The 18,508-nt window shown below is 41.1% G+C and overlaps 1 protein-coding gene across 3 annotated transcripts in view; it reads left to right on the forward strand.

Annotated features, from left to right (window-relative positions):
• Nucleotides 1–18,508, forward strand: part of git1 (G protein-coupled receptor kinase interacting ArfGAP 1) — a 22,386-nt gene continuing 3,878 nt past the window's right edge. The window contains exons 1-20 of one of the 3 annotated variants that reach the window (XM_033976814.2): nucleotides 1–139; nucleotides 4,678–4,811; nucleotides 5,328–5,440; nucleotides 5,679–5,784; nucleotides 6,420–6,506; nucleotides 7,027–7,157; nucleotides 7,735–7,829; nucleotides 7,909–7,951; nucleotides 8,802–8,828; nucleotides 9,964–10,012; nucleotides 10,378–10,450; nucleotides 10,913–11,010; nucleotides 12,190–12,301; nucleotides 12,717–12,841; nucleotides 15,060–15,212; nucleotides 15,920–16,249; nucleotides 17,508–17,588; nucleotides 17,667–17,743; nucleotides 17,816–17,989; nucleotides 18,113–18,176. In XM_033976814.2, coding sequence (XP_033832705.1) covers nucleotides 88–139; nucleotides 4,678–4,811; nucleotides 5,328–5,440; nucleotides 5,679–5,784; nucleotides 6,420–6,506; nucleotides 7,027–7,157; nucleotides 7,735–7,829; nucleotides 7,909–7,951; nucleotides 8,802–8,828; nucleotides 9,964–10,012; nucleotides 10,378–10,450; nucleotides 10,913–11,010; nucleotides 12,190–12,301; nucleotides 12,717–12,841; nucleotides 15,060–15,212; nucleotides 15,920–16,249; nucleotides 17,508–17,588; nucleotides 17,667–17,743; nucleotides 17,816–17,989; nucleotides 18,113–18,176 — 2,124 coding nt within the window. In that variant the 5' untranslated portion in view covers nucleotides 1–87. The remainder of the gene's footprint in view (nucleotides 140–4,677; nucleotides 4,812–5,327; nucleotides 5,441–5,678; nucleotides 5,785–6,419; nucleotides 6,507–7,026; nucleotides 7,158–7,734; nucleotides 7,830–7,908; nucleotides 7,952–8,801; nucleotides 8,829–9,963; nucleotides 10,013–10,377; nucleotides 10,451–10,912; nucleotides 11,011–12,189; nucleotides 12,302–12,716; nucleotides 12,842–15,059; nucleotides 15,213–15,919; nucleotides 16,250–17,507; nucleotides 17,589–17,666; nucleotides 17,744–17,815; nucleotides 17,990–18,112; nucleotides 18,177–18,508) is intronic. The other 2 variants (XM_033976816.2, XM_033976815.2) reach the window with 2 other exon arrangements.

Below are 18,508 nucleotides of genomic sequence, written 5' to 3' on the forward strand. Positions count from 1 at the left end.
GGGGAGCACCGGGGATCTGACCAGGGAACAGGGCGAAGACACACAGCACCACCGCCTCCGCAGACAGTCCTTTAAGGCGCTTTCGACATGTCAAGAAAGCTGCAAAGGACTGAAATCTGCGCCGACTGCAGTGCGCCAGGTAGGACATTTGCGCCAGGTAGGACATTTGCGGTTAAACAGATGCACTGGGACTTGGGCAGGAGGCTGGTGGCACTGGGCCCGGCCTCCTGTCTCTGTCACGGGGCTGAGGATCAGGAAAGAGTCGAGGCTTCTCCCGCGGCGCGTAGGCCTCAAACAAGCACAGAGAAGAGCCGTGAAATGAGCCGTAAAAGAGCCGTAAAAGAGCCGTACAGGAGCCGTGCAGGCGCTGGTGTGGGGGTGTCTGGGTGGAGCAGGCTGTAGTTTACACAGCTCCATGTTTCTGTGCTGTAGTTTGAGAAACAGCTGTAGTTAAAGAGCTCAGTGTCAGACGTTTGTTTTGATTTGTGTGACTCACATTAGCTTAGCCGCTAGCTCACACAACGGGCTGGACTCTGTGTTATTGTTGTTCCATATTTGACCTTCAGCTTATCTAATCTGACCCTGGACCATCTCAGTTTGTGCTTTATGTCCGTTGTTGACACACATGTCTCTATTTTACAGTTTAGTCTTCAGTTTCCTGACTCACATTGCTCTGTTAGCTTAGCCGCGGCGTTAGCTTGTCTTGCTAACTTAGGCTACACAACTTATGCTTCATCTAAAGTGTCACATAAAGTGTCAAATGAAGTGTGATAAAGCTGCTTTTGTCTTCTGTGTGTAGTTTCATGATGTAATTTAAGGATAACAGCAGCACATTTCTTTAGCTAACAGCTTTAACAACATATTAAAATGATAATGAAGTTACCAAAATCATCAATATCAATTTTATTAAAAATAGGTCATGCATAAGTTTGAAAAACCCATGTTAAGCAGCTTTGATTCTCCCCAGATGCCCTCAAGAGAATATGTGTTTGACAGCAGCTGATATTTGTCAAACTTTGATAGTAGCAGCCTCATATTTAGTAACAGCTGCTCTTCACAACAGCTTCAGCTCCTTGGTCCAAGTCTGCAGTGTAAACCATGATTTAGCTGCTTGTGGTAACAGTTTGCAGTGTATGATGTGCTCCTGCCTCTTTCCTTCTCTAACCTCTTGAATTATTACGAAAAACTACAGCTGCAACGATTAACTGGAATAATTGTGACTAGTTGACTATTAAAATCACATTATACGCCTCTAAACCTGCGCTAAATGGCACCAAGGATTAACAATTAGTGAATTTAATCAATAATACAGTTTAGTTTTAAATATTTACCGAAGCCTTCAGTCATTATATTTTTATCTGCCTAAATCAATAATTAAAAATGCACATTATAATCTTTTGAATAGTCGACTAATCCTTAAATAATCTGTGATTTGTCAACCACTATAATAACGACTTACACATCTTGTTTATGTAAACCAAAGCCTTAGGTTACAGGTTAAATGCTTTTTCTTTTTCTTTCATCTCTGCTCTTAAGCCCCACCTCAGTAGACAGGCTCATACACGCGCTGCTTTCTGCAAAATGCTGAGTTAGCCACTGGTGACAGGCCACCCCCCAGTCCTCCGTACCACTGCCCACTGTCTGGGGCTTAACACAAGGGGGGAACTTGAAGTCGCCGCTACAAAGGACAATTGATGCTTTTTGAGGCTGGAACTTTTAATTTTACACCATGGCAATCTGCATAGTTTACGGCAACAATATATCACGTTGTCATGTCTTTATTAGGCACGCATGCACTGCTATTAGGAGCAGAGAGCCTCTGGTCTTATATTGTTAAATGCTGTGCACTTTCCATTACGTCTATACAATGAGACTCAGTGTTTGGAGCTGGAGTTTGATTCATTTGGTGGTTGTATTCACAGCAGTTTTATCTAGAGTTTCTATTCAACATACTTTAGTGCAGCTGTAAAACAAATAGCTAGTACATAAAGATTATGTTTACTGTTGTGGTGTAATGGAGTCAATGCTTTGTCTTGCTGCAGATTTGGACCAACATTTGGCTGTTGTCTCTTTAAGTATATAGCTTAATTTTCTGTTTAAATTGAGCCAAGTAGATTTCATAGCCTCTGGACTTAGCATTTACTCTATGGTTAGGAAATACACTACACTGGAGCATGTTTGACTATTTAAAATAGGGTTGTCAAAATAATCTATGTACACAGACATTAAAATATACTCATAACCTGAAGGTTGTTTGCAAGATATATATTTGAATATCAAGTATATAATTTATAATAAACACAAAATTCTGCAAAAAGTACTGATCAAATGGAACAATCTTTCTAACAAAGGTATAAAGTGATATTTCTGCAAACTAAACCTTGTTTTGAAAAATAATCTAATAAAATAAATTAACAGAAGACCAGATGAACATCATTATAACTGCAGAGACTGAACCACTGCAGGAGCAGGTTCACAGACTGTGGGTCGACAGAGCAGAGCGTCTACAGGCAAAAGAACACAAGTACGATCAATACTGTCAGATGTCAAACGTTATCAATACACAGAGAGCAGCCATGTTACATTTTCTAACTCTGAACCAGCTCGGGGTTCTGACATATTACCCAAGTTTCCAGGTAGGAATTCCAAGATGGATGTGTATTCTGGTGTAAATTTACAACTCGGAACTAGGAAAATACGACCTCCAAGGACAACTGGAACACTGCATGATTTTACTGTCCTTTCACATTTGTCTGATCCTCCAAAAATAAGACTTTTGTAAATGATTGTTGACCCCGTACTAGTCAATATCAACACTGGTATCAAAAATCTCATAAATGGGTCCAGACTGGACCGTGTCCTGCATAGTTTAAGGTCTTGATTTTGTACTTTTCTTTCTCATAATCTCGGTGTTTGTCTATTCTCTAAAATGTTGCTGTGATGGGTTATTTTAGCTTAATTAATACCATGAGCCTGGGCCGTTAATCCCAGCTTCTGAGTAACTAAAGCCATATAGTTGATTGTTGTGTGTGCGTGTGTAGTTGTGTGTAATGCATGTATTGCATGTATTTGTGTCATTGATGGTTCATAAGGGTCCTCCGGGCGTAAACATGACCTGGACTGGTGACTTGTGTCTGCCCTTGTCTCTAGTCAACAGTGTGAAGTCCAACTGTAGCTCTGTCCTGTTCACTGTGTCCGACTGAAGGTCACTACAAAGAACACAAATCATCAGTGGAAGTACATGGTAACTTAAGGACTGTGCAAGTAATAAAAACTGAGATTCAGTCATTTCTAATCCTGAATGATCTTCACCTTGAGTCTTTTTATTGGACAGGTCTAAATACAATCCTCTGTCAACAAAAGCATGTGGTTTGGAGCTGAGTTCAGACAATGAGGGAAGAAATTTGGATATTTTTTGTGTGGAGGGGAGCTGTGTAAAAATCTGTATTTATGTTGTAAAAATGTGTTTTTAATGAGGCAAAATCAAATCAAAATTCTATCAAAAATATCAATCACTATTGTTTTATCACGCAGCCCTACTCACCTCACGAGCATCTCAGTTTATTCAGTTACTAACTCTAAAATAGATTAGAAGTTGAGCCACTGTAAACTTCTCAACTTTTGGTAAACGATACTTTGCAGCTGTCCAATAATTACAACAAAGACATTTTGATCATTTAACATATTTATGTTCAGAATTATACGTAAAAAAATCTGTTGTTATAATGTAGTGCTTAATTGAACCTTAGCGCATCAAGTATTTTTATTATTTGACCTGGGACTCCTGAAATCCTGACAACCAATCATCTATTTATGAATAACACGGGGAACATTGGAGCCAGTTGAGATTTCTGACGATCAGATTAAATGTAACTTCAGAAAATGAATTTGCTCAGTCCTGATTTTGCTTGCACCGTGTATTGGCACAGCAAACAAAAGACTTGGGATTGTAATTATCTCCTCTCCATATCATTCAGAGACAAAAATAATTAGCAGCTACACTAAAACCACCAGGCCTTCCTTTCATTTATGCCGACTACAGCCAAATAGATATAAACAGCCTGAATCAAATCCATGTTTGCTTTAAAAATCTGCAGACACATCATTGCAGTGCTAAAATAAATATTTGGCCCATTACAAATCACAAGCCTAAATACTAACAGAGGGCTGCTAAAGCACACAGGGATGTACTGTAATATAAACAATGATACGTGGTTTTGTGCAGGGTTAAAAAGATTACACAAGAAGTGAAATTTTGTAGAGGTGCATGGAAAGATTTAGGAAACTAGCTGGAGTGTGAGGTCATACTGAACGCTTTGGCTGATCTTTGTTGAAATTAAATCTACTTCTGTACTCTTCTACTTAAAAAAAAAATGAAATTACACAGAAAATAGGGCACAGTTGGCAGTCTTTTTAATCTTTATAATTGAGAGATTTAAATCCAATCCTCTGCTCCAAAGAACCACATGCTTTTACTGACAGAGTTTGTACACTGGAGGAAGAAATCAAGCTATTTTCTGTGGTAAATGGCACTGAGTAAAAACATGTATTTAGGTACATGAAATCAATACTGAAAGCTGAACTGAATTTACATATATGCACCGCCGAATTGTATTGTGTGATCAAAATTCAAAATGATCCTCTGTTAAAATAATGAGTTTGTGCTCTCTCTTTTAGACCCCGGCTGGACCAGCATAAACCGCGGCGTTCTGATCTGTGATGAGTGCTGCTCGGTGCATCGTAGTTTGGGTCGGCACATTTCCATCGTGAAGCACCTGAGGCACAGCGGATGGCCCCCCACGCTGCTGCAGGTGAGCGCCGTCAGGAGAAATGCACTGGCACTGTGTCTCTAAAACAATGCATTAGGTGAGATTGTGTGTGCACTGCTTAAGGTAAACATTAGCACAAAACCGACTCAGCGAAGAAAATGCAAATGAATATTTCTCCTCTGGCTTTACCTGCAGCATTTTCTATCGCTGTTACGATCTGGATGCTATTCTCAGCAACTGTGGTCCTCTTCATCTTTGTTTTGCATACTGTAATTGCCTCAGCATTGTTGAGACAATTGCTGGGTTGGTGAACTCAACAAGCAGTCCACTCTAACTCACTATGTGATATAATCATCTAGTGCATTTCATGAATCAAAAAGAAGTACCTTCAGTGTGACCTGTCAAGATGTGTGCAGTTCAAAATTTTACCCAAGCCCCTAAAATACATTTACAAAAGCTGCATGTTTGGTTCTCCCATGCTGTGTTGCACTGTCATAGCTGCTGTTATGTACAGTAAATACCTGATGAAATAAACCCATCACAATTTTGCTTTTGCAGATGGTCCAGACATTGGCCTGTAATGGAGCTAACTCCATTTGGGAGCACAGTCTGCTGGACCCTGCTCAGGTCCAGAGTGGTCGCAGGAAACCCAACCCCCAGGACAAAGTCCAGTGAGTATAAACTGAGCTACTGAAGCTATTGCTCCTCATAGAAGCACGAGTTATTGGCTATTTTGTATGGAAAGAGTGTTATGTGTTTGCATAATGTGTTTGTTCCAATGCACAATTGAACTCATTTTCTTTTTATTGCCGTATGGACTCTTAAGAGTGCAGTTATTCTAAGGGCCTTTGTAGAAACACTGTTTTTATAATGTACTTCTCTTCATCACGTTCATTGTCTTCTTCACAGCCCCACGAAGTCCGAGTTCATCCGAGCCAAATACCAGATGTTGGCGTTTGTGCACAAGCTTCCCTGCCGCGACGACGACGGTGTCACCACGAAAGACCTCAGTAAAGTGAGCAGCACGTCACAGTGCTTTGGAATTTAGTGTTAATATAGAGTATGCTGTCGTCATGTACTCATGACACGTGACAAGACACTGTGCCCACTGTCTGAGAGCAGCATAATAAAACTTTGTCATGATACTTATAAAACTAACAAATGACAAAATTACTCATGTAGATGAATGAACGCAGTGAAATGTACAGATTCATTTTGCTTTAGATCAATATATCATCCACAGCATTTAATTACACTGCAGTTTTCTCCTTATCCCTTGACATTCTGTTCTGGTAATATTTGAAACTAGTACTTTCCTATAAAATTCTTATCCTCACTTATATTACCAGTCAGCTTTATATGTGGCAAACATTAAACCGCTTATAAACCTATACCACATACTGTTGCATTTAAATACTGGCTCTAAAGATGTCGGAGGAATTTGTCTCACTCTCCTTCATCATCGGAACAATCCTCTTAGCAGGAAGTGTTTTGAATGATGCAGCAGGATGTAATAATTATCTGTGTAACATGGAGCTCCACGGTGCCTAATAAGAGGATTCAGCCTATTCAGTGTCTCTGGGTGCAACTTTCATCTCCCCACCCACGTCTTTCTCATCTGCCTCTTTCTCTTTTTTTGTTTCTTTTTAGCAACTTCACTCCAGTGTGCGGACGGGCAGTTTGGAAACGTGTCTCCGGCTACTATCCCTCGGTGCCCAGGCCAACTTCTTTCACCCGGTCAGTGCTGAAAACGTAAATAAATGTGACTAGTCCGTTATAAAAGATGATCGTAGTCGTGTTTTGTTAATGGTAACTGTTATCTGGACTTAAATAACAAAGACATTATGATAGTGTTGTACAGTCCGGTCTAGTACTGTCCAGTCTAGCACTGTCCAGTCTGGCTGTGCTTCCTGTGCTTGTGCCAAGATCACAAAGACTGAGATGGCAGTGACGGCCCTCAGCGCAGCACAGAAATGGAAGTTCTCTAACAGTTTTAAATCAAAATGTCAAGAAAGAATAAGCAATTTCTGATCAATAATACTCCCTACAGTCTTTATTTAGTCGTCAATCTATTTAAAAAGTCTCAATGTACATAGAAATAATCATTGACTAATCGAAAAATCAATTGCTGACTTCTTAACTTCTGAAATAATTGTTAGTTGCAGATCTACAAAGTCACTTCAGTCTGTGATTAAGCTGTGCTCCTGCTGCCCACTGCGTCCTGAACTATTGTAAAGTGTTACCTTTGACCTTGCAGGAAAAAGGCACCACCCCCCTCCACGTCGCAGCTAAAGCGGGCCAAATCCTACAAGCAGAGCTGCTCGTGGTGTACGGCGCCGACCCGGGAGCGCCGGACATCAACGGACGCACACCTATGGACTACGCTAAGTACATGTCAAACCTCTTACATTAAGGACAAAAACATTTACTGAACATGGTAAAGAAATGGAAAAATGTGAGAAAATATACAGCAAAGGTCATTGACTGTATTACCTCTGTTAATTAGCCACTTTATCACACGTTAAATATGAAGTGTGGTGTGAAACTTGTAGCACATTTATGAACATTTAAATCAGGAGTGAAATGATGAGTTTGTTCAGATGAGCAGAAAGAAATGATTTATTTATGGCCACGCAGTTTGTTCAGTTTGTCGTTCTTAGTTTTTGCGGATGTGCCGTCTTAATTGTGATTGCGATTATGGCTTCAGTCATTGACAAAAGGAAGTCTAAATAATATGAGAGCTCATTGTTTTCCACTAAAAAACTTATCCAACAACAAGACATGACTCACAGATGATGAATTTATCAATACTGGCTCTAAATATTAACATATGACATGGTGCAAACGGTTTCAGAGGTCATCATCTGGACAAAATTGTGTTGTTTCTCTACTTAAAAATCGACTTTCTTTCAATCGACACAACTGAAAATACTGTAATATTAAAATACTGTGTTTATCGCTTTAGGCAGGCGGGTAATGTGGACTTGGCCGAGCGTTTGGTGGAATGCCAGTATGAGCTGACGGACAGGTTAGCCTTTTACCTGTGCGGCCGGCGTCCAGGTGAGTCTGCTTCTTTCCTTTCCTTTCACATTACACTTCTGTTTTGTCTTGTCTGAATATCTGGATTTCTCTGTTGTAGACCACAAAAACGGACATTATATCATTCCCCAAATGGCGGACAGGTAATATTTTGAGTATGAATATCCTCTGCGTTGATTTGAGTGCATGAATTGACTTTTTGTGTCACTTTTCCGTGCTGTTTCTGCTGTTTCTTGACCCACACAAGTTAAAAGAGCGTCCCTAATTGCAGTGTAGTTCTTTGACCATAGGGTGTCACCAAATTATTTTCCCCTCCAAAGCTCAGACTGAATAATCTATGAATGAATGACATATGTCTGATGGTTCTCGTTTAATAGCACGACATATCAAGCATTTAAGTTTGAATTTAACCTGACTATGTAACTTTTCTGCACTGGAAATGTTAATGAATTGCTTGGAATGTTCTGTAATATGGCATTTCATTTATCTATCTTGCCTTCATTTAAATACAGATGTTTTTATTGCCCAGAAAATACCTGCACGATCCCCTGTAACGTGGTCTGAAGATGCCAAACTGTTCTTCTCCATTGACATAGATGCGTTTATTGTCATACTGTGGAACATTCCAGGCCAAGCTATAGCGTCTCCACGGACACAAACACTCCCACAAAAAAGTTACATAGCGCAGAAGTTAAAGTTTAAAAACATCACACACAGACTTTAGATCTGTTCATAGCTCCGCCTGTGAGCGCGAGTATCTCAAAAAGATCGTGTCCTGCATCTAAATGACCCACGTGACAATATCTCACAGCTCGTTTGCACATCTGGGCTTGTCGTCTGACTCAACCTGCATCTCTTTTAACTCTGGGAAATGATACTGCTTGAGAATAACGATTACGGTGGATTTGTTGTGGCTTTCCCTTTCCCTGTTCCTCTTCTATTTTTTCTCACTGAGTTTCTGTTCTCTCCATTTTGCTGCGCCTTGTGGACCAGAGCTCGTCCCAAGTGTCCCACACAGAGGTATCTTCACTTTCCTTCATTCTTCCCTCATGTGTTTAAATCTAACAGCATCTATTTTTTATTATTACTATATTGATTTTTTTTTCCTTTTTGCAATAAAAATTCTATGCAACCTGAGGCATTATGGCTCCTGTGGAAAATATTGATTTTCAGTACAAAAACAAGCTCGTATTGTATAATTTGCTGAAACGGGTTGTTGAAATATTACAGCAGACGTATTATACAGTTTTAACCATGCTGTAGTTGTTTCCCTGCTCATTTACCCTCTCAAAGCTGTGTTTAGTGTGATTCATGCATGTTTTAGTAATCTTTATACTCCTCCAGACGTCATTGCTCACTGCTCTGTTCTCCCATTTTATTTTCTTAATCATGAGCGTCGTGTAGTTGTTTTGGTACAAATAGGTACAAAAGCTGCACTGCTCTCTGTTGCAGTGACTTTTACTGCAGTGTTTGGTCCCATTGGGTTTTCTAATGTGGAAGTCAGCGCGATTGTTTCTTTGATCAAGTCGCTTTAAATCAATAATTTAAGATAATCATCCACAGATGAAGATTATTACAAAGCAGACACGAGCACAATGTGTCTTCTTTAAAGTCTAAAGTGTGTGTTGTACAAAATGCACTCTTAAGTTTATTGAATTATCCTTTTCTAATTAATATTGTAATTAGAAGCATTTATATTTAGGATATATATTTAGGGACGGGACTAAACCACATCTATAAACCACGTCTATAAACCACATCTATAAACCACGTCTATAACGGGACTAAATCATGTCTATAACGGGACTACGTCTAAACTAATTGTACGAGTCCAGGTTTGAAATGGGACAAAACTATTACTATAAAGTTTTTCTAAATCAAAACTAACACAATAATGTAGGATTTTACTGAAGTATCTCTGAGGTTTTCTTATATATACTTTATTGCAGTACTGTATTACCAAACTGTACCTTGTAAATCCAAACATTATTCTTTATTCCCTTTCTAACCAATGTTCCCCAAAGTAAAGTATTGCAAGTATTGATTTTTCCCTGTAGCCAGTGTGTCCACTCTGTCCTAAACCCCAGAGGACAGTCTTAATCTTTCACCGTGCTCCAGTGGGACTCTTCTGACACATTTTATGTTTGTGTTGTAGCCTGGACCTCTCAGAACTGGCCAAGGCTGCCAAAAAGAAGCTGCAAGCGGTAAGAAAATCACTCATGCTCCTCCAAATAGTTCAACGCTCTGCTCTCAGTTTATTTGTACAGTTTACACTAAGTAATTCAAAGTGCAGAGTACGAGAGATGCATTGAAATAAAAAATAAAATGTGACGTTATTGTCCTTTTTGTCTTGTTTTTTTTGTTAAGTCAACTTGATGGTAAACAAACACATGAAAAACTAAAAGTGTTTGTACCAAATGTTCCCTAAAAATCCATTTCAAAGATTAGATTTGACAGGAAAAAACATTACAGTTGAAAAAATACGTTCTGTATCTTATTCCTCACAGTGTTAATACAATATTGAGCACAACACACATCATAAAAGTGGTTTGTTCCTCTGTTTTCGCAGCTCAACAATCGTCTTTTTGAGGAGCTGGCCATGGACGTGTATGACGAGGTGGACCGCAGAGAAAATGATGCAGGTAAACCTCCAATTACCTTTAAGATTTTTCTTCTCCGAGCTTAAGAGGGACTTCCATAAAAGATCTCTTACTCCACCAGATACTAAAAAAGGCAGCAGTGGTTTAGAGAGAGAGGACTGGATGGAGGGAGGAGGGAGGAGAGAGGGAGGAAGTGACTAAAATGCCCGTCTCTCCTCCTCCTTCAATCTCTCTCTCTTTATTTGGGGCTTTTTCCTTTGCTCCTGTTCGGTTACAAGTATTTAAATAGTTCTCATTCATGACAGAAGCACCACAGGTAAGGTCTGTCTGCACAAAGTTTGGAATAAAAACACTAACTTTTTACTCACACTAGTTATCCAAGATGTTTTCATTCACAGTTTACATTTTTAAAAGTTGCTTATGTAATTTTGCTACGAATGAACACTTTGGTCTAATTTATCCTCCCACATTTCTCCATTATTTTTCTTTTTTTCCTCTTTATAGTTTGGCTCACCACCCAAAACCACAGCACTTTGGTCACAGAACGCAGCGCAGTGCCATTTCTACCAGTCAACCCCGAGTACTCCGCCACACGCAACCAGGTAAGCTCTTTAAAGACACACTGCAGGTTTTCACTTGTCATTAATGCGGTTACACAATTAAAGCGAGAAGTACATGTCTGCTGGCTCTATTGATGGTGTTATGATGAGCAGAGGAGGAGGAGGAGGAGGAGCGCTGTCATGATATTTCAGTTTAAATTTTAAAGAATAGACTCATTACCAATCAGTTGATCCACAAATAATCATTTTAAAGGTGTTTTTCTACTAGTTCTGAAGAAACTTAAGATAAAACTCTCAAGAAAAGTTAGATTTTTCTCAGTATTGATGCGTTTAAACATCGATTAGGATCTGATTTTTTTTATACTTTCAACAACCTTAAGCAGGAATTACTTTACTGGAGGAAAGTTGTGACCCATTTTCGTTTGCCTGCCAGGGTCCTGTGTTTATCCAAAGGGCACAAAGTGGTGTCTTGAATATGTTCTTTCCAGCTGTGGAGCTCCGTAGTGTAAGCGGTTACTGTTTGACATGGGCTAACAGGAAAAATGCACATGTGGCTCCGTTTACTCTTCCCTGATTGGACAGTCCGCTGTGGTCAACTCCTGCCGTCTATTTATAGTAGAGAAGACCTTTAAGGCTTTGCTGTAGATTCTTGTGAATGAAATGGTGCAGTGAGTTAAAGAGAAAGCATTTGAGTAGAATTAGGTGTCATTAAAAAAGAAAAAGAAGATGACATTTTATATAATTTTAATGAGAGTAAAGAGTGAGATGAGTGATGAGTGCTGAGTATTTACAGTAGAAGACACACCACTCTTAAAAAGCATACATCATGTCATAGTATTTCCTGTAGTATTAGTATTAGTAGTAAAAATATGTGTACACTGGCAGACTTTAGAACAACTCTGGTGAAGATGCATGGACAATAGAGTTTCTTGTGAATGAAATCGTGCTTAGTTATAGTTCAAGTTTACGTTTTCCTTCACGCCTTTGTGCTTATGTAATTGTACGATTTACAAGGCTGTATTCACAAAGTTTTGAGTGTTTTGTTCCTCTCACTGGGTTTTTCCACTGACCGCAGTCGCCTCAAAGGCACCACACTGCTCTCGGTGTTGGCTTAAATGGCTTTTGCATAAGACAAAACTCAAACGCTGTGCTGCTTCTGCGAGGTAATATCGGCGCATTGAGGGTCTAAACTTGGCTCTCACGTCTTCCTCTCTCTCACAGGGCAGACAGAAGCTGGCTCGGTTCAATGCCCGAGAGTTTGCGACGCTCATCATCGACATCCTGAGTGACGCAAAGAGGAGACAGCAGGGAAAAGGTCTCAGCAGCCCCACCGGTGAGCCGCACAGAGGGAGGGGGAGAGGTGACGGAAAAGACTTAAACAGAATACAGACGAGTGCATGTTGTAAACTTGGAATTACCTGTGGCATTTGTGTTGCAGAAATACAGCAGATTTAAGTGCCAAGACAATGTAGATTTGAAGCTGTACTTTATTAGCATATGTCTGTTTAGGCCTTGTTCAGTTCTGGATTATAGTCAGTCTTTCCGTCCTCCGTATCGAGTAAAAACAAAACCTATGCTGTATCATAAAACATACAAAACTACTGCAGGTCATGGCAGCATTTAACATTATTTCACACTTTAATAACGGCAAATAACTGCACGCTGCATAGATCAGTTTCATTTTAAACAGCGGTAACACTATGAGACGTCTCCATCGTATTTTGCTGATCACAGTGTCTCTTTGTCAGACCCTCTGGACCTGGGCATAGACGATGACCAGCACGACTACGACAGTGTAGCCTCAGACGAAGACTCCGACAGCGAGCTGACCGCACAAAACAACAACAACACGCAGCGCAGCAACCGGGCCAAGGTAACGCCGCCTCTTTTAGGGGTCGTCTGATATCGGCTCAAAAAATCTATATGGAAACACGGTTTGTTTTGCTTTTGGGATCTAGAGCCAATTTCATGCAGATGCCAATCAATATCTTCTAAGTCTAAGTAAGGACCTCGAAATGGCAGCTGTGTAACTTTTGTGGAAATAATCGGTCAATGTATTTATCTAGAGTAACACTGAATTGTTTGTGTAATTATTTTAACTCTGTGACTCGTCTGACAGACCTGATACACTGAGCACAAGGGACAGAGCAGAGGAAATTATGTGATATCTGTGAATTTGTCATTACTGTCTTTAAAAAACATAAGAAATCCGTATTGACACTGATGTGTATTATACATTCATCATTTGAATTTAAGCCTTTAACAAAACTGAGATCTAGACAGTGTACCTCTCCTCTTCTATATCTCTGGGTCTTTTCTCCTTGAGACAGCCTGTCCCAGCATGCTTTGCAGGGAGTGGCCATTAGAAGGGTTGCACATAGCTCCTCAGTGACATCACCAGTTATTCTGGGCCTGTGTTTGGAGGCCATTGTTCAAAAAGTGAGAGGAGGGAGCAGTGGAAGGGAAGAGGAGGCAGACGAGAGAAAACTGGTGCAGAGAGAACATAAATCATCAATTCCAGAAGTTTTGTGACGTTCTGACCCACATAAAATACAGTATGTTGCCCATGTAGGACGTCCTCCTGTAGGATGTCCTCCTGTAGGATGTCCTCCTGTAGGATGTCCTACAGTCAAGAGTGGTCACTATTCAGTAAATGGATAATTAAACTGGTGCAATCATGAGGACTAAGAGCAAGTAACTGAGAAAAAATGTGATTCTATTGTACCTCTACTCCCAAAAAGTAAAGCTAATGTGCTGTTTTTATGTCATCATTCAGAAAGACTGATTTGATAAAGCTGGTCACACACTAGAGGAGAAGTGATTCAGAGCATGTGAAAAGTGAAGAGCTCCACTGTTTTTGATTGATTCCATAGATGCATCTTCTGTAAATAATGTTGAATGTAGGGATGGCAATTTTGAGAAAAAATGTTTTAATGTTCAGAAGATGCTTTAACAAAGCATCAGGACTGTGCTGAATTGTGATTCAAGTTTAGCACAAATGTGAATGGACCATAAAATTAACCATAAAAGGGCAGAATTATCACTTCATACCCTTGTTTGGGCAATTATACCAGAGGTTATTTTTGATTATATTAATTATAAACAGTTTTGCATATCTAATACTTGCAGTATTATATTTTGTTTCTAAGTCTCCTCTGAGTGGTGTGTAGTAGTTCTTCTTTCAGTGCTGGTTTGAGTCTTTTGGCGTCGGGTGCTGGTCATGTCGTTGGTTTGTTGGACGGGCTCAGGCTCGTGCTCCAGGTCACAGGACGTTTGTTTAAACTTTGAGGTTCAGTGTCTGTGTGTCCAGCTCTGTTTTCACATCCAGCAGCAGTCAGCAGCACATTTCCTCTGATCCTCTGTGCTACACGATCTAAACCACACGTGCAAAAACAAGATTAATGCTGAGCCACAGTTTTACAGCGACTTTATCTTGAAGAGTTTTTAATTCAAGCCACAAGGGGGCAGTACTCTGCTCTGCGCTCCAGGGGAAGTGTCCTGTGTAAAGAGGGATGACACTTCTCCCCAGAACTTTTGGACTGTTTTGTAGAATCCATGTCAGATTTATACTGTAAAGGTTTCTGCATGTAAGGAGGAATATGAGCTGACAGTAGATCAGTAGGTTTGATCTACCTACATTGTGTACAGTTGTGTCCTTGAGCAATGCACTTAAACCACATTAGGTTCTAGTACCTACCTGTGTATGAATGTGTAAGTCTGAGTGTGTTTTTGATGCTGCTTTTAGGGAAAGGTTGCAGGATTGACAGCCACATCTCTGCATGGCGTCCATCATCGTTGTCGTGCACCTGAAGAGGGAGTGACACGATTTCCATGAGACGAGACACGAGAGTTTGGCATAATGGATAAAAAATTAAAGATCTTTTGGCTTCACCATGACTTGATTTGCTTTCTTAAATATCTTTTGTTGTCTTTGTAGCTCTGGTGTTTTGAGCTACAGCTTCTCAAGAAACGAAATCCCTTTTTTGTCCGATCCAAATGCCACGTGTTTACAGTTTTGTCTCGCGAGATCTTGTCCCATCCCTTCTGTTTTCCACACTGATTCGACCCGTCTCCCTCCTGTGTCTGTTCAGAGTATGGATTCCTCAGACTTGTCAGATGGGCCCATCACGTTGCAGGAGTATCTGGAGGTGAAAAAAGCCCTGGCCTCATCTGAAGCCAAAGTGCAGCAGCTCATGAAGGTCAACAACAACCTGAGTGAGGAGCTGCGCAGGCTGCAGAAAGAGGTGAGTCTGACACGGGCAAAGAGCGACTTCCAGAGACCGAGATGGAACATGTCATACATACAGTGTGTTTCTACTCACTAGACCTAGTTAACGTGTATCACAGTTGATGTTAGGCTTTTATTTGTTCATGTTTTCATGTGTTTCTACTCATTGGGTGTTAGTCCTCATAAATCCCTATATTCACTTTATTTCCATTCATTATTTTATACTGTGGCCTCAGTTTATTTAGAGTTAGAGTTAAAGAACAGAGACGTTTACACACAAACCACAGACACATCGACAAACTCAGGTGAACTGTGCCCATCCATCCAACCCCTGACCATTAAAACTAATATATCTCATGACCAATACTGTATGTAGCCCTCCCTTTCCCTGGACATGGACCCACTCAGTGTCCTCCTCCCCAGTTTGCTGTGTTGGCTACACTCAACAAATTTTCACCTCAGAATCTTTGCTTTTACTCCAGTTTTCACAGCATTAAGGCGTTAAAGTGTGACTGCGCTTACTTCAAAATAAAATGGGCTTTATTCATTGAGAATATATGAGAAAATAAAGAGTTTAACATCATGAAAGCTGTTGTCAAAAGCAAAGTCGTGTTCACATACTTGTTGTTGAGTGTAAATGTGAAGTTTTGATGCTTGTTTGACCTCAGATGACACCTCCCCATGTCCCTCCCTCACCCTCCATCCTCACCCTCCTCTCTGTAGATCACGCGGATGCAGACAGAGAACAGTTCACTGCGGGGGGGACAGCCGGCCGGGGGGGCGGGAGGGCAGGGTCCCGGCGGTCCCGGAGGAGGAGGGGGGCACTGGGTGGGCGGCGGGGGGCGCTCCGGGACGGGGGCGGCTCTCAGTGTGTTTGGTCCTAGCACAGAAGCACAGGGGCTGCCCTCCTCCGGGGCCCCTCACTCCCACCACAGACGGGACAGACAGGCCGTGTCCATGTATGAGCCCGGGGCCGCTCCGGGACCCACTGCCCACGGCACCCCAGCCCTGGACCCCCTGTCAGCGCGCCTGCAGCCCCTCCACTCGCCCAGTGTAAGTTAGACCCCACTGTCCTGTTGCCTCCTGTTTACCTCCTGCTTTAAATCTGAGCAGCTCTGCACATGAATGTTCCTCACCTCAGAACCTCTGGAACGCCTTGTTTCTTTTGAAAACTCCAGTTGTGTATTTCATTCCCGTCACAGAATGATCAACTTAATATTTACTGTTTGTTATGACAACGTAAAGCTTTAACATGGGCACAATTTAAAGCTCCTGGATCATGAAAACTGACACTTTTGAGCTTTTAGCCGTGTTAAATGATCGTTACATCCTCAAACACAGACCTGGAGTTGTGTTTTGTTTCATTCACACATTTTTGAGTCACACTTTATTATTAGTCTGTAACATCTACAAAGCTCAAAATGCGACGTTCCACCTTGTGATGTCATCAAGTGGTAGTTTTCAAGTGAACAGCTCCTTTTTACCTTTAGTTCAGTCGAGATAAGTGGCAATTCCAGCTCAGAAATGATCCAGATGATTCTAGTGAAGGTGTATAAAGTGTTTTGTTTTCAGTTTGAGAGAAGAACTCAGTCTAAATCTGCAGGTTTGTGCGTTAAACGTGTGAGAATGAAACAAAACACAACTCCAGGTCTGTGTGTGACGAGGAAACGACCTCAGATCAGAGAATAGTGTGATATGGCCCTTTAAATCACATGTACTTTTAATGATGTTCTCAAACAGACAATGCACAGCTGGAGCATCACCTCTTGTTCTCCTCTTAGCTCTACGTTTGACCTGTGACCTTTTACAGTGAATGTTTAAACACACATTACACAGACGGGTTTGTTCGCTCGTGTCACTGGTGTAAATACACAAACCTCAGCTGTACATTCTTCTGTACACATCAGCTCGACTTCACCTTGTGTCTTTCTCAGACTTTGACTTGTCTCTCTCTGTCTCCGTCTTCTCATCGTCCTCGTGTCGTTTGCTCCGCAGCTCCGCCGTACATCTGTCTCATTCCGTTTCATCTTTGTACGTGTCCATCTCTTCTGCTTCATCGGCTAACACTGAATCAACGCTAGTGTTGATGTGAAGCGAGACTTTCGCTGGTGTCGAATGCTGTTTAAAGGCTCGGTAGAGGCTGGGCAGAGGCATGGAGACGTGATGCAGTGAATGAGAAGCAAACTGCTCCCTCAACGTGGTTTCTAATGTTTTAAATATGTTCCTTCTCTTTCCTCTTTCCCTTCATGCTAACCTTTCTCTTGGTCCATTCACTGTCCCTCTGTCTCGTCCTCTGTTCCTCTGTCCACAGATGAGGAAGGGCAGCACAGGAGGACCAGTGTCTTACGGAGGTCATCATCTGTCCAGCACCACAGAGATGAGCCGATACATGGTGAACATCATTATGTCAACTCCAGTGGTGTAAATGAATCATTACACAACATTTATCATCTGTTTTTGTCTTTCACAGGTGCCTAAATCAGAGAAGCACGGCAGCGGCACCGACAGCGACTATGACAACACGCAAACCTACGACGTCTCCATAAGGTCGGGCGCACAAAATTCCGCTGTAGAACATTCCAGAACATGTTGAATTGATTTGTCCTGTCCTGTTTTCAGTATGGGCCGCAGCAGTGAAGAGGAGGGCCGCGGGGAGTCTGAGGACGGAGGAGGAGAGCTGGGAGAGCCAGACCCGACGCTGCCCTGCACAGAAGACGTCATTCTGAAAACTGAACAGGTGACCAAAAACATCCAGGAGCTGCTGAGGGCCGCGCAGGAGTTTAAACACGACAGGTGAGAAACATGAGCTCTCCAAATGACAAGAGTTTAGAGAAAGAGTAACAGGCACAAGCAGCAAATACACTTGATGAGTTTTGTGATAATTTATTCTTGATGTTGTGACGTCTTTGCTTGTAGCTTTGTTCCATGTTCAGAAAAGATCCACTCCGCAGTCACAGAGATGGCCTCCCTTTTCCCCAAAGTAAGATTTATGTTTTTCTTTTTAAATCTTAGTAAAGGATACATGAATTAATAATTGCAACTAAATTAATACTCTTATTAATATTATTCTGTGACCACTGCAGCATGTTTCACAGTGATTTTGTCTTTGTAAAACATATATATCATGATATGACATAAGCTTAGATACACGTGTCTTTAATCAGCCCTAGAGTTGAATAGAGTTGATTAAAGACACGCTCTGTGCATCAGTGACTCAACTAAAACATGCAGCCCCTCGGAATGGAAAAAGATGTTAGAGTTTTCCCTGTATGATCAGATCAGACCGTATGTTTACAGCAAACTCTTAGTAAA

This window comes from Periophthalmus magnuspinnatus, chromosome 13 (assembly GCF_009829125.3).
Source record: "Periophthalmus magnuspinnatus isolate fPerMag1 chromosome 13, fPerMag1.2.pri, whole genome shotgun sequence".
NCBI classification, from domain to species: Eukaryota; Metazoa; Chordata; class Actinopteri; order Gobiiformes; family Gobiidae; genus Periophthalmus; species Periophthalmus magnuspinnatus.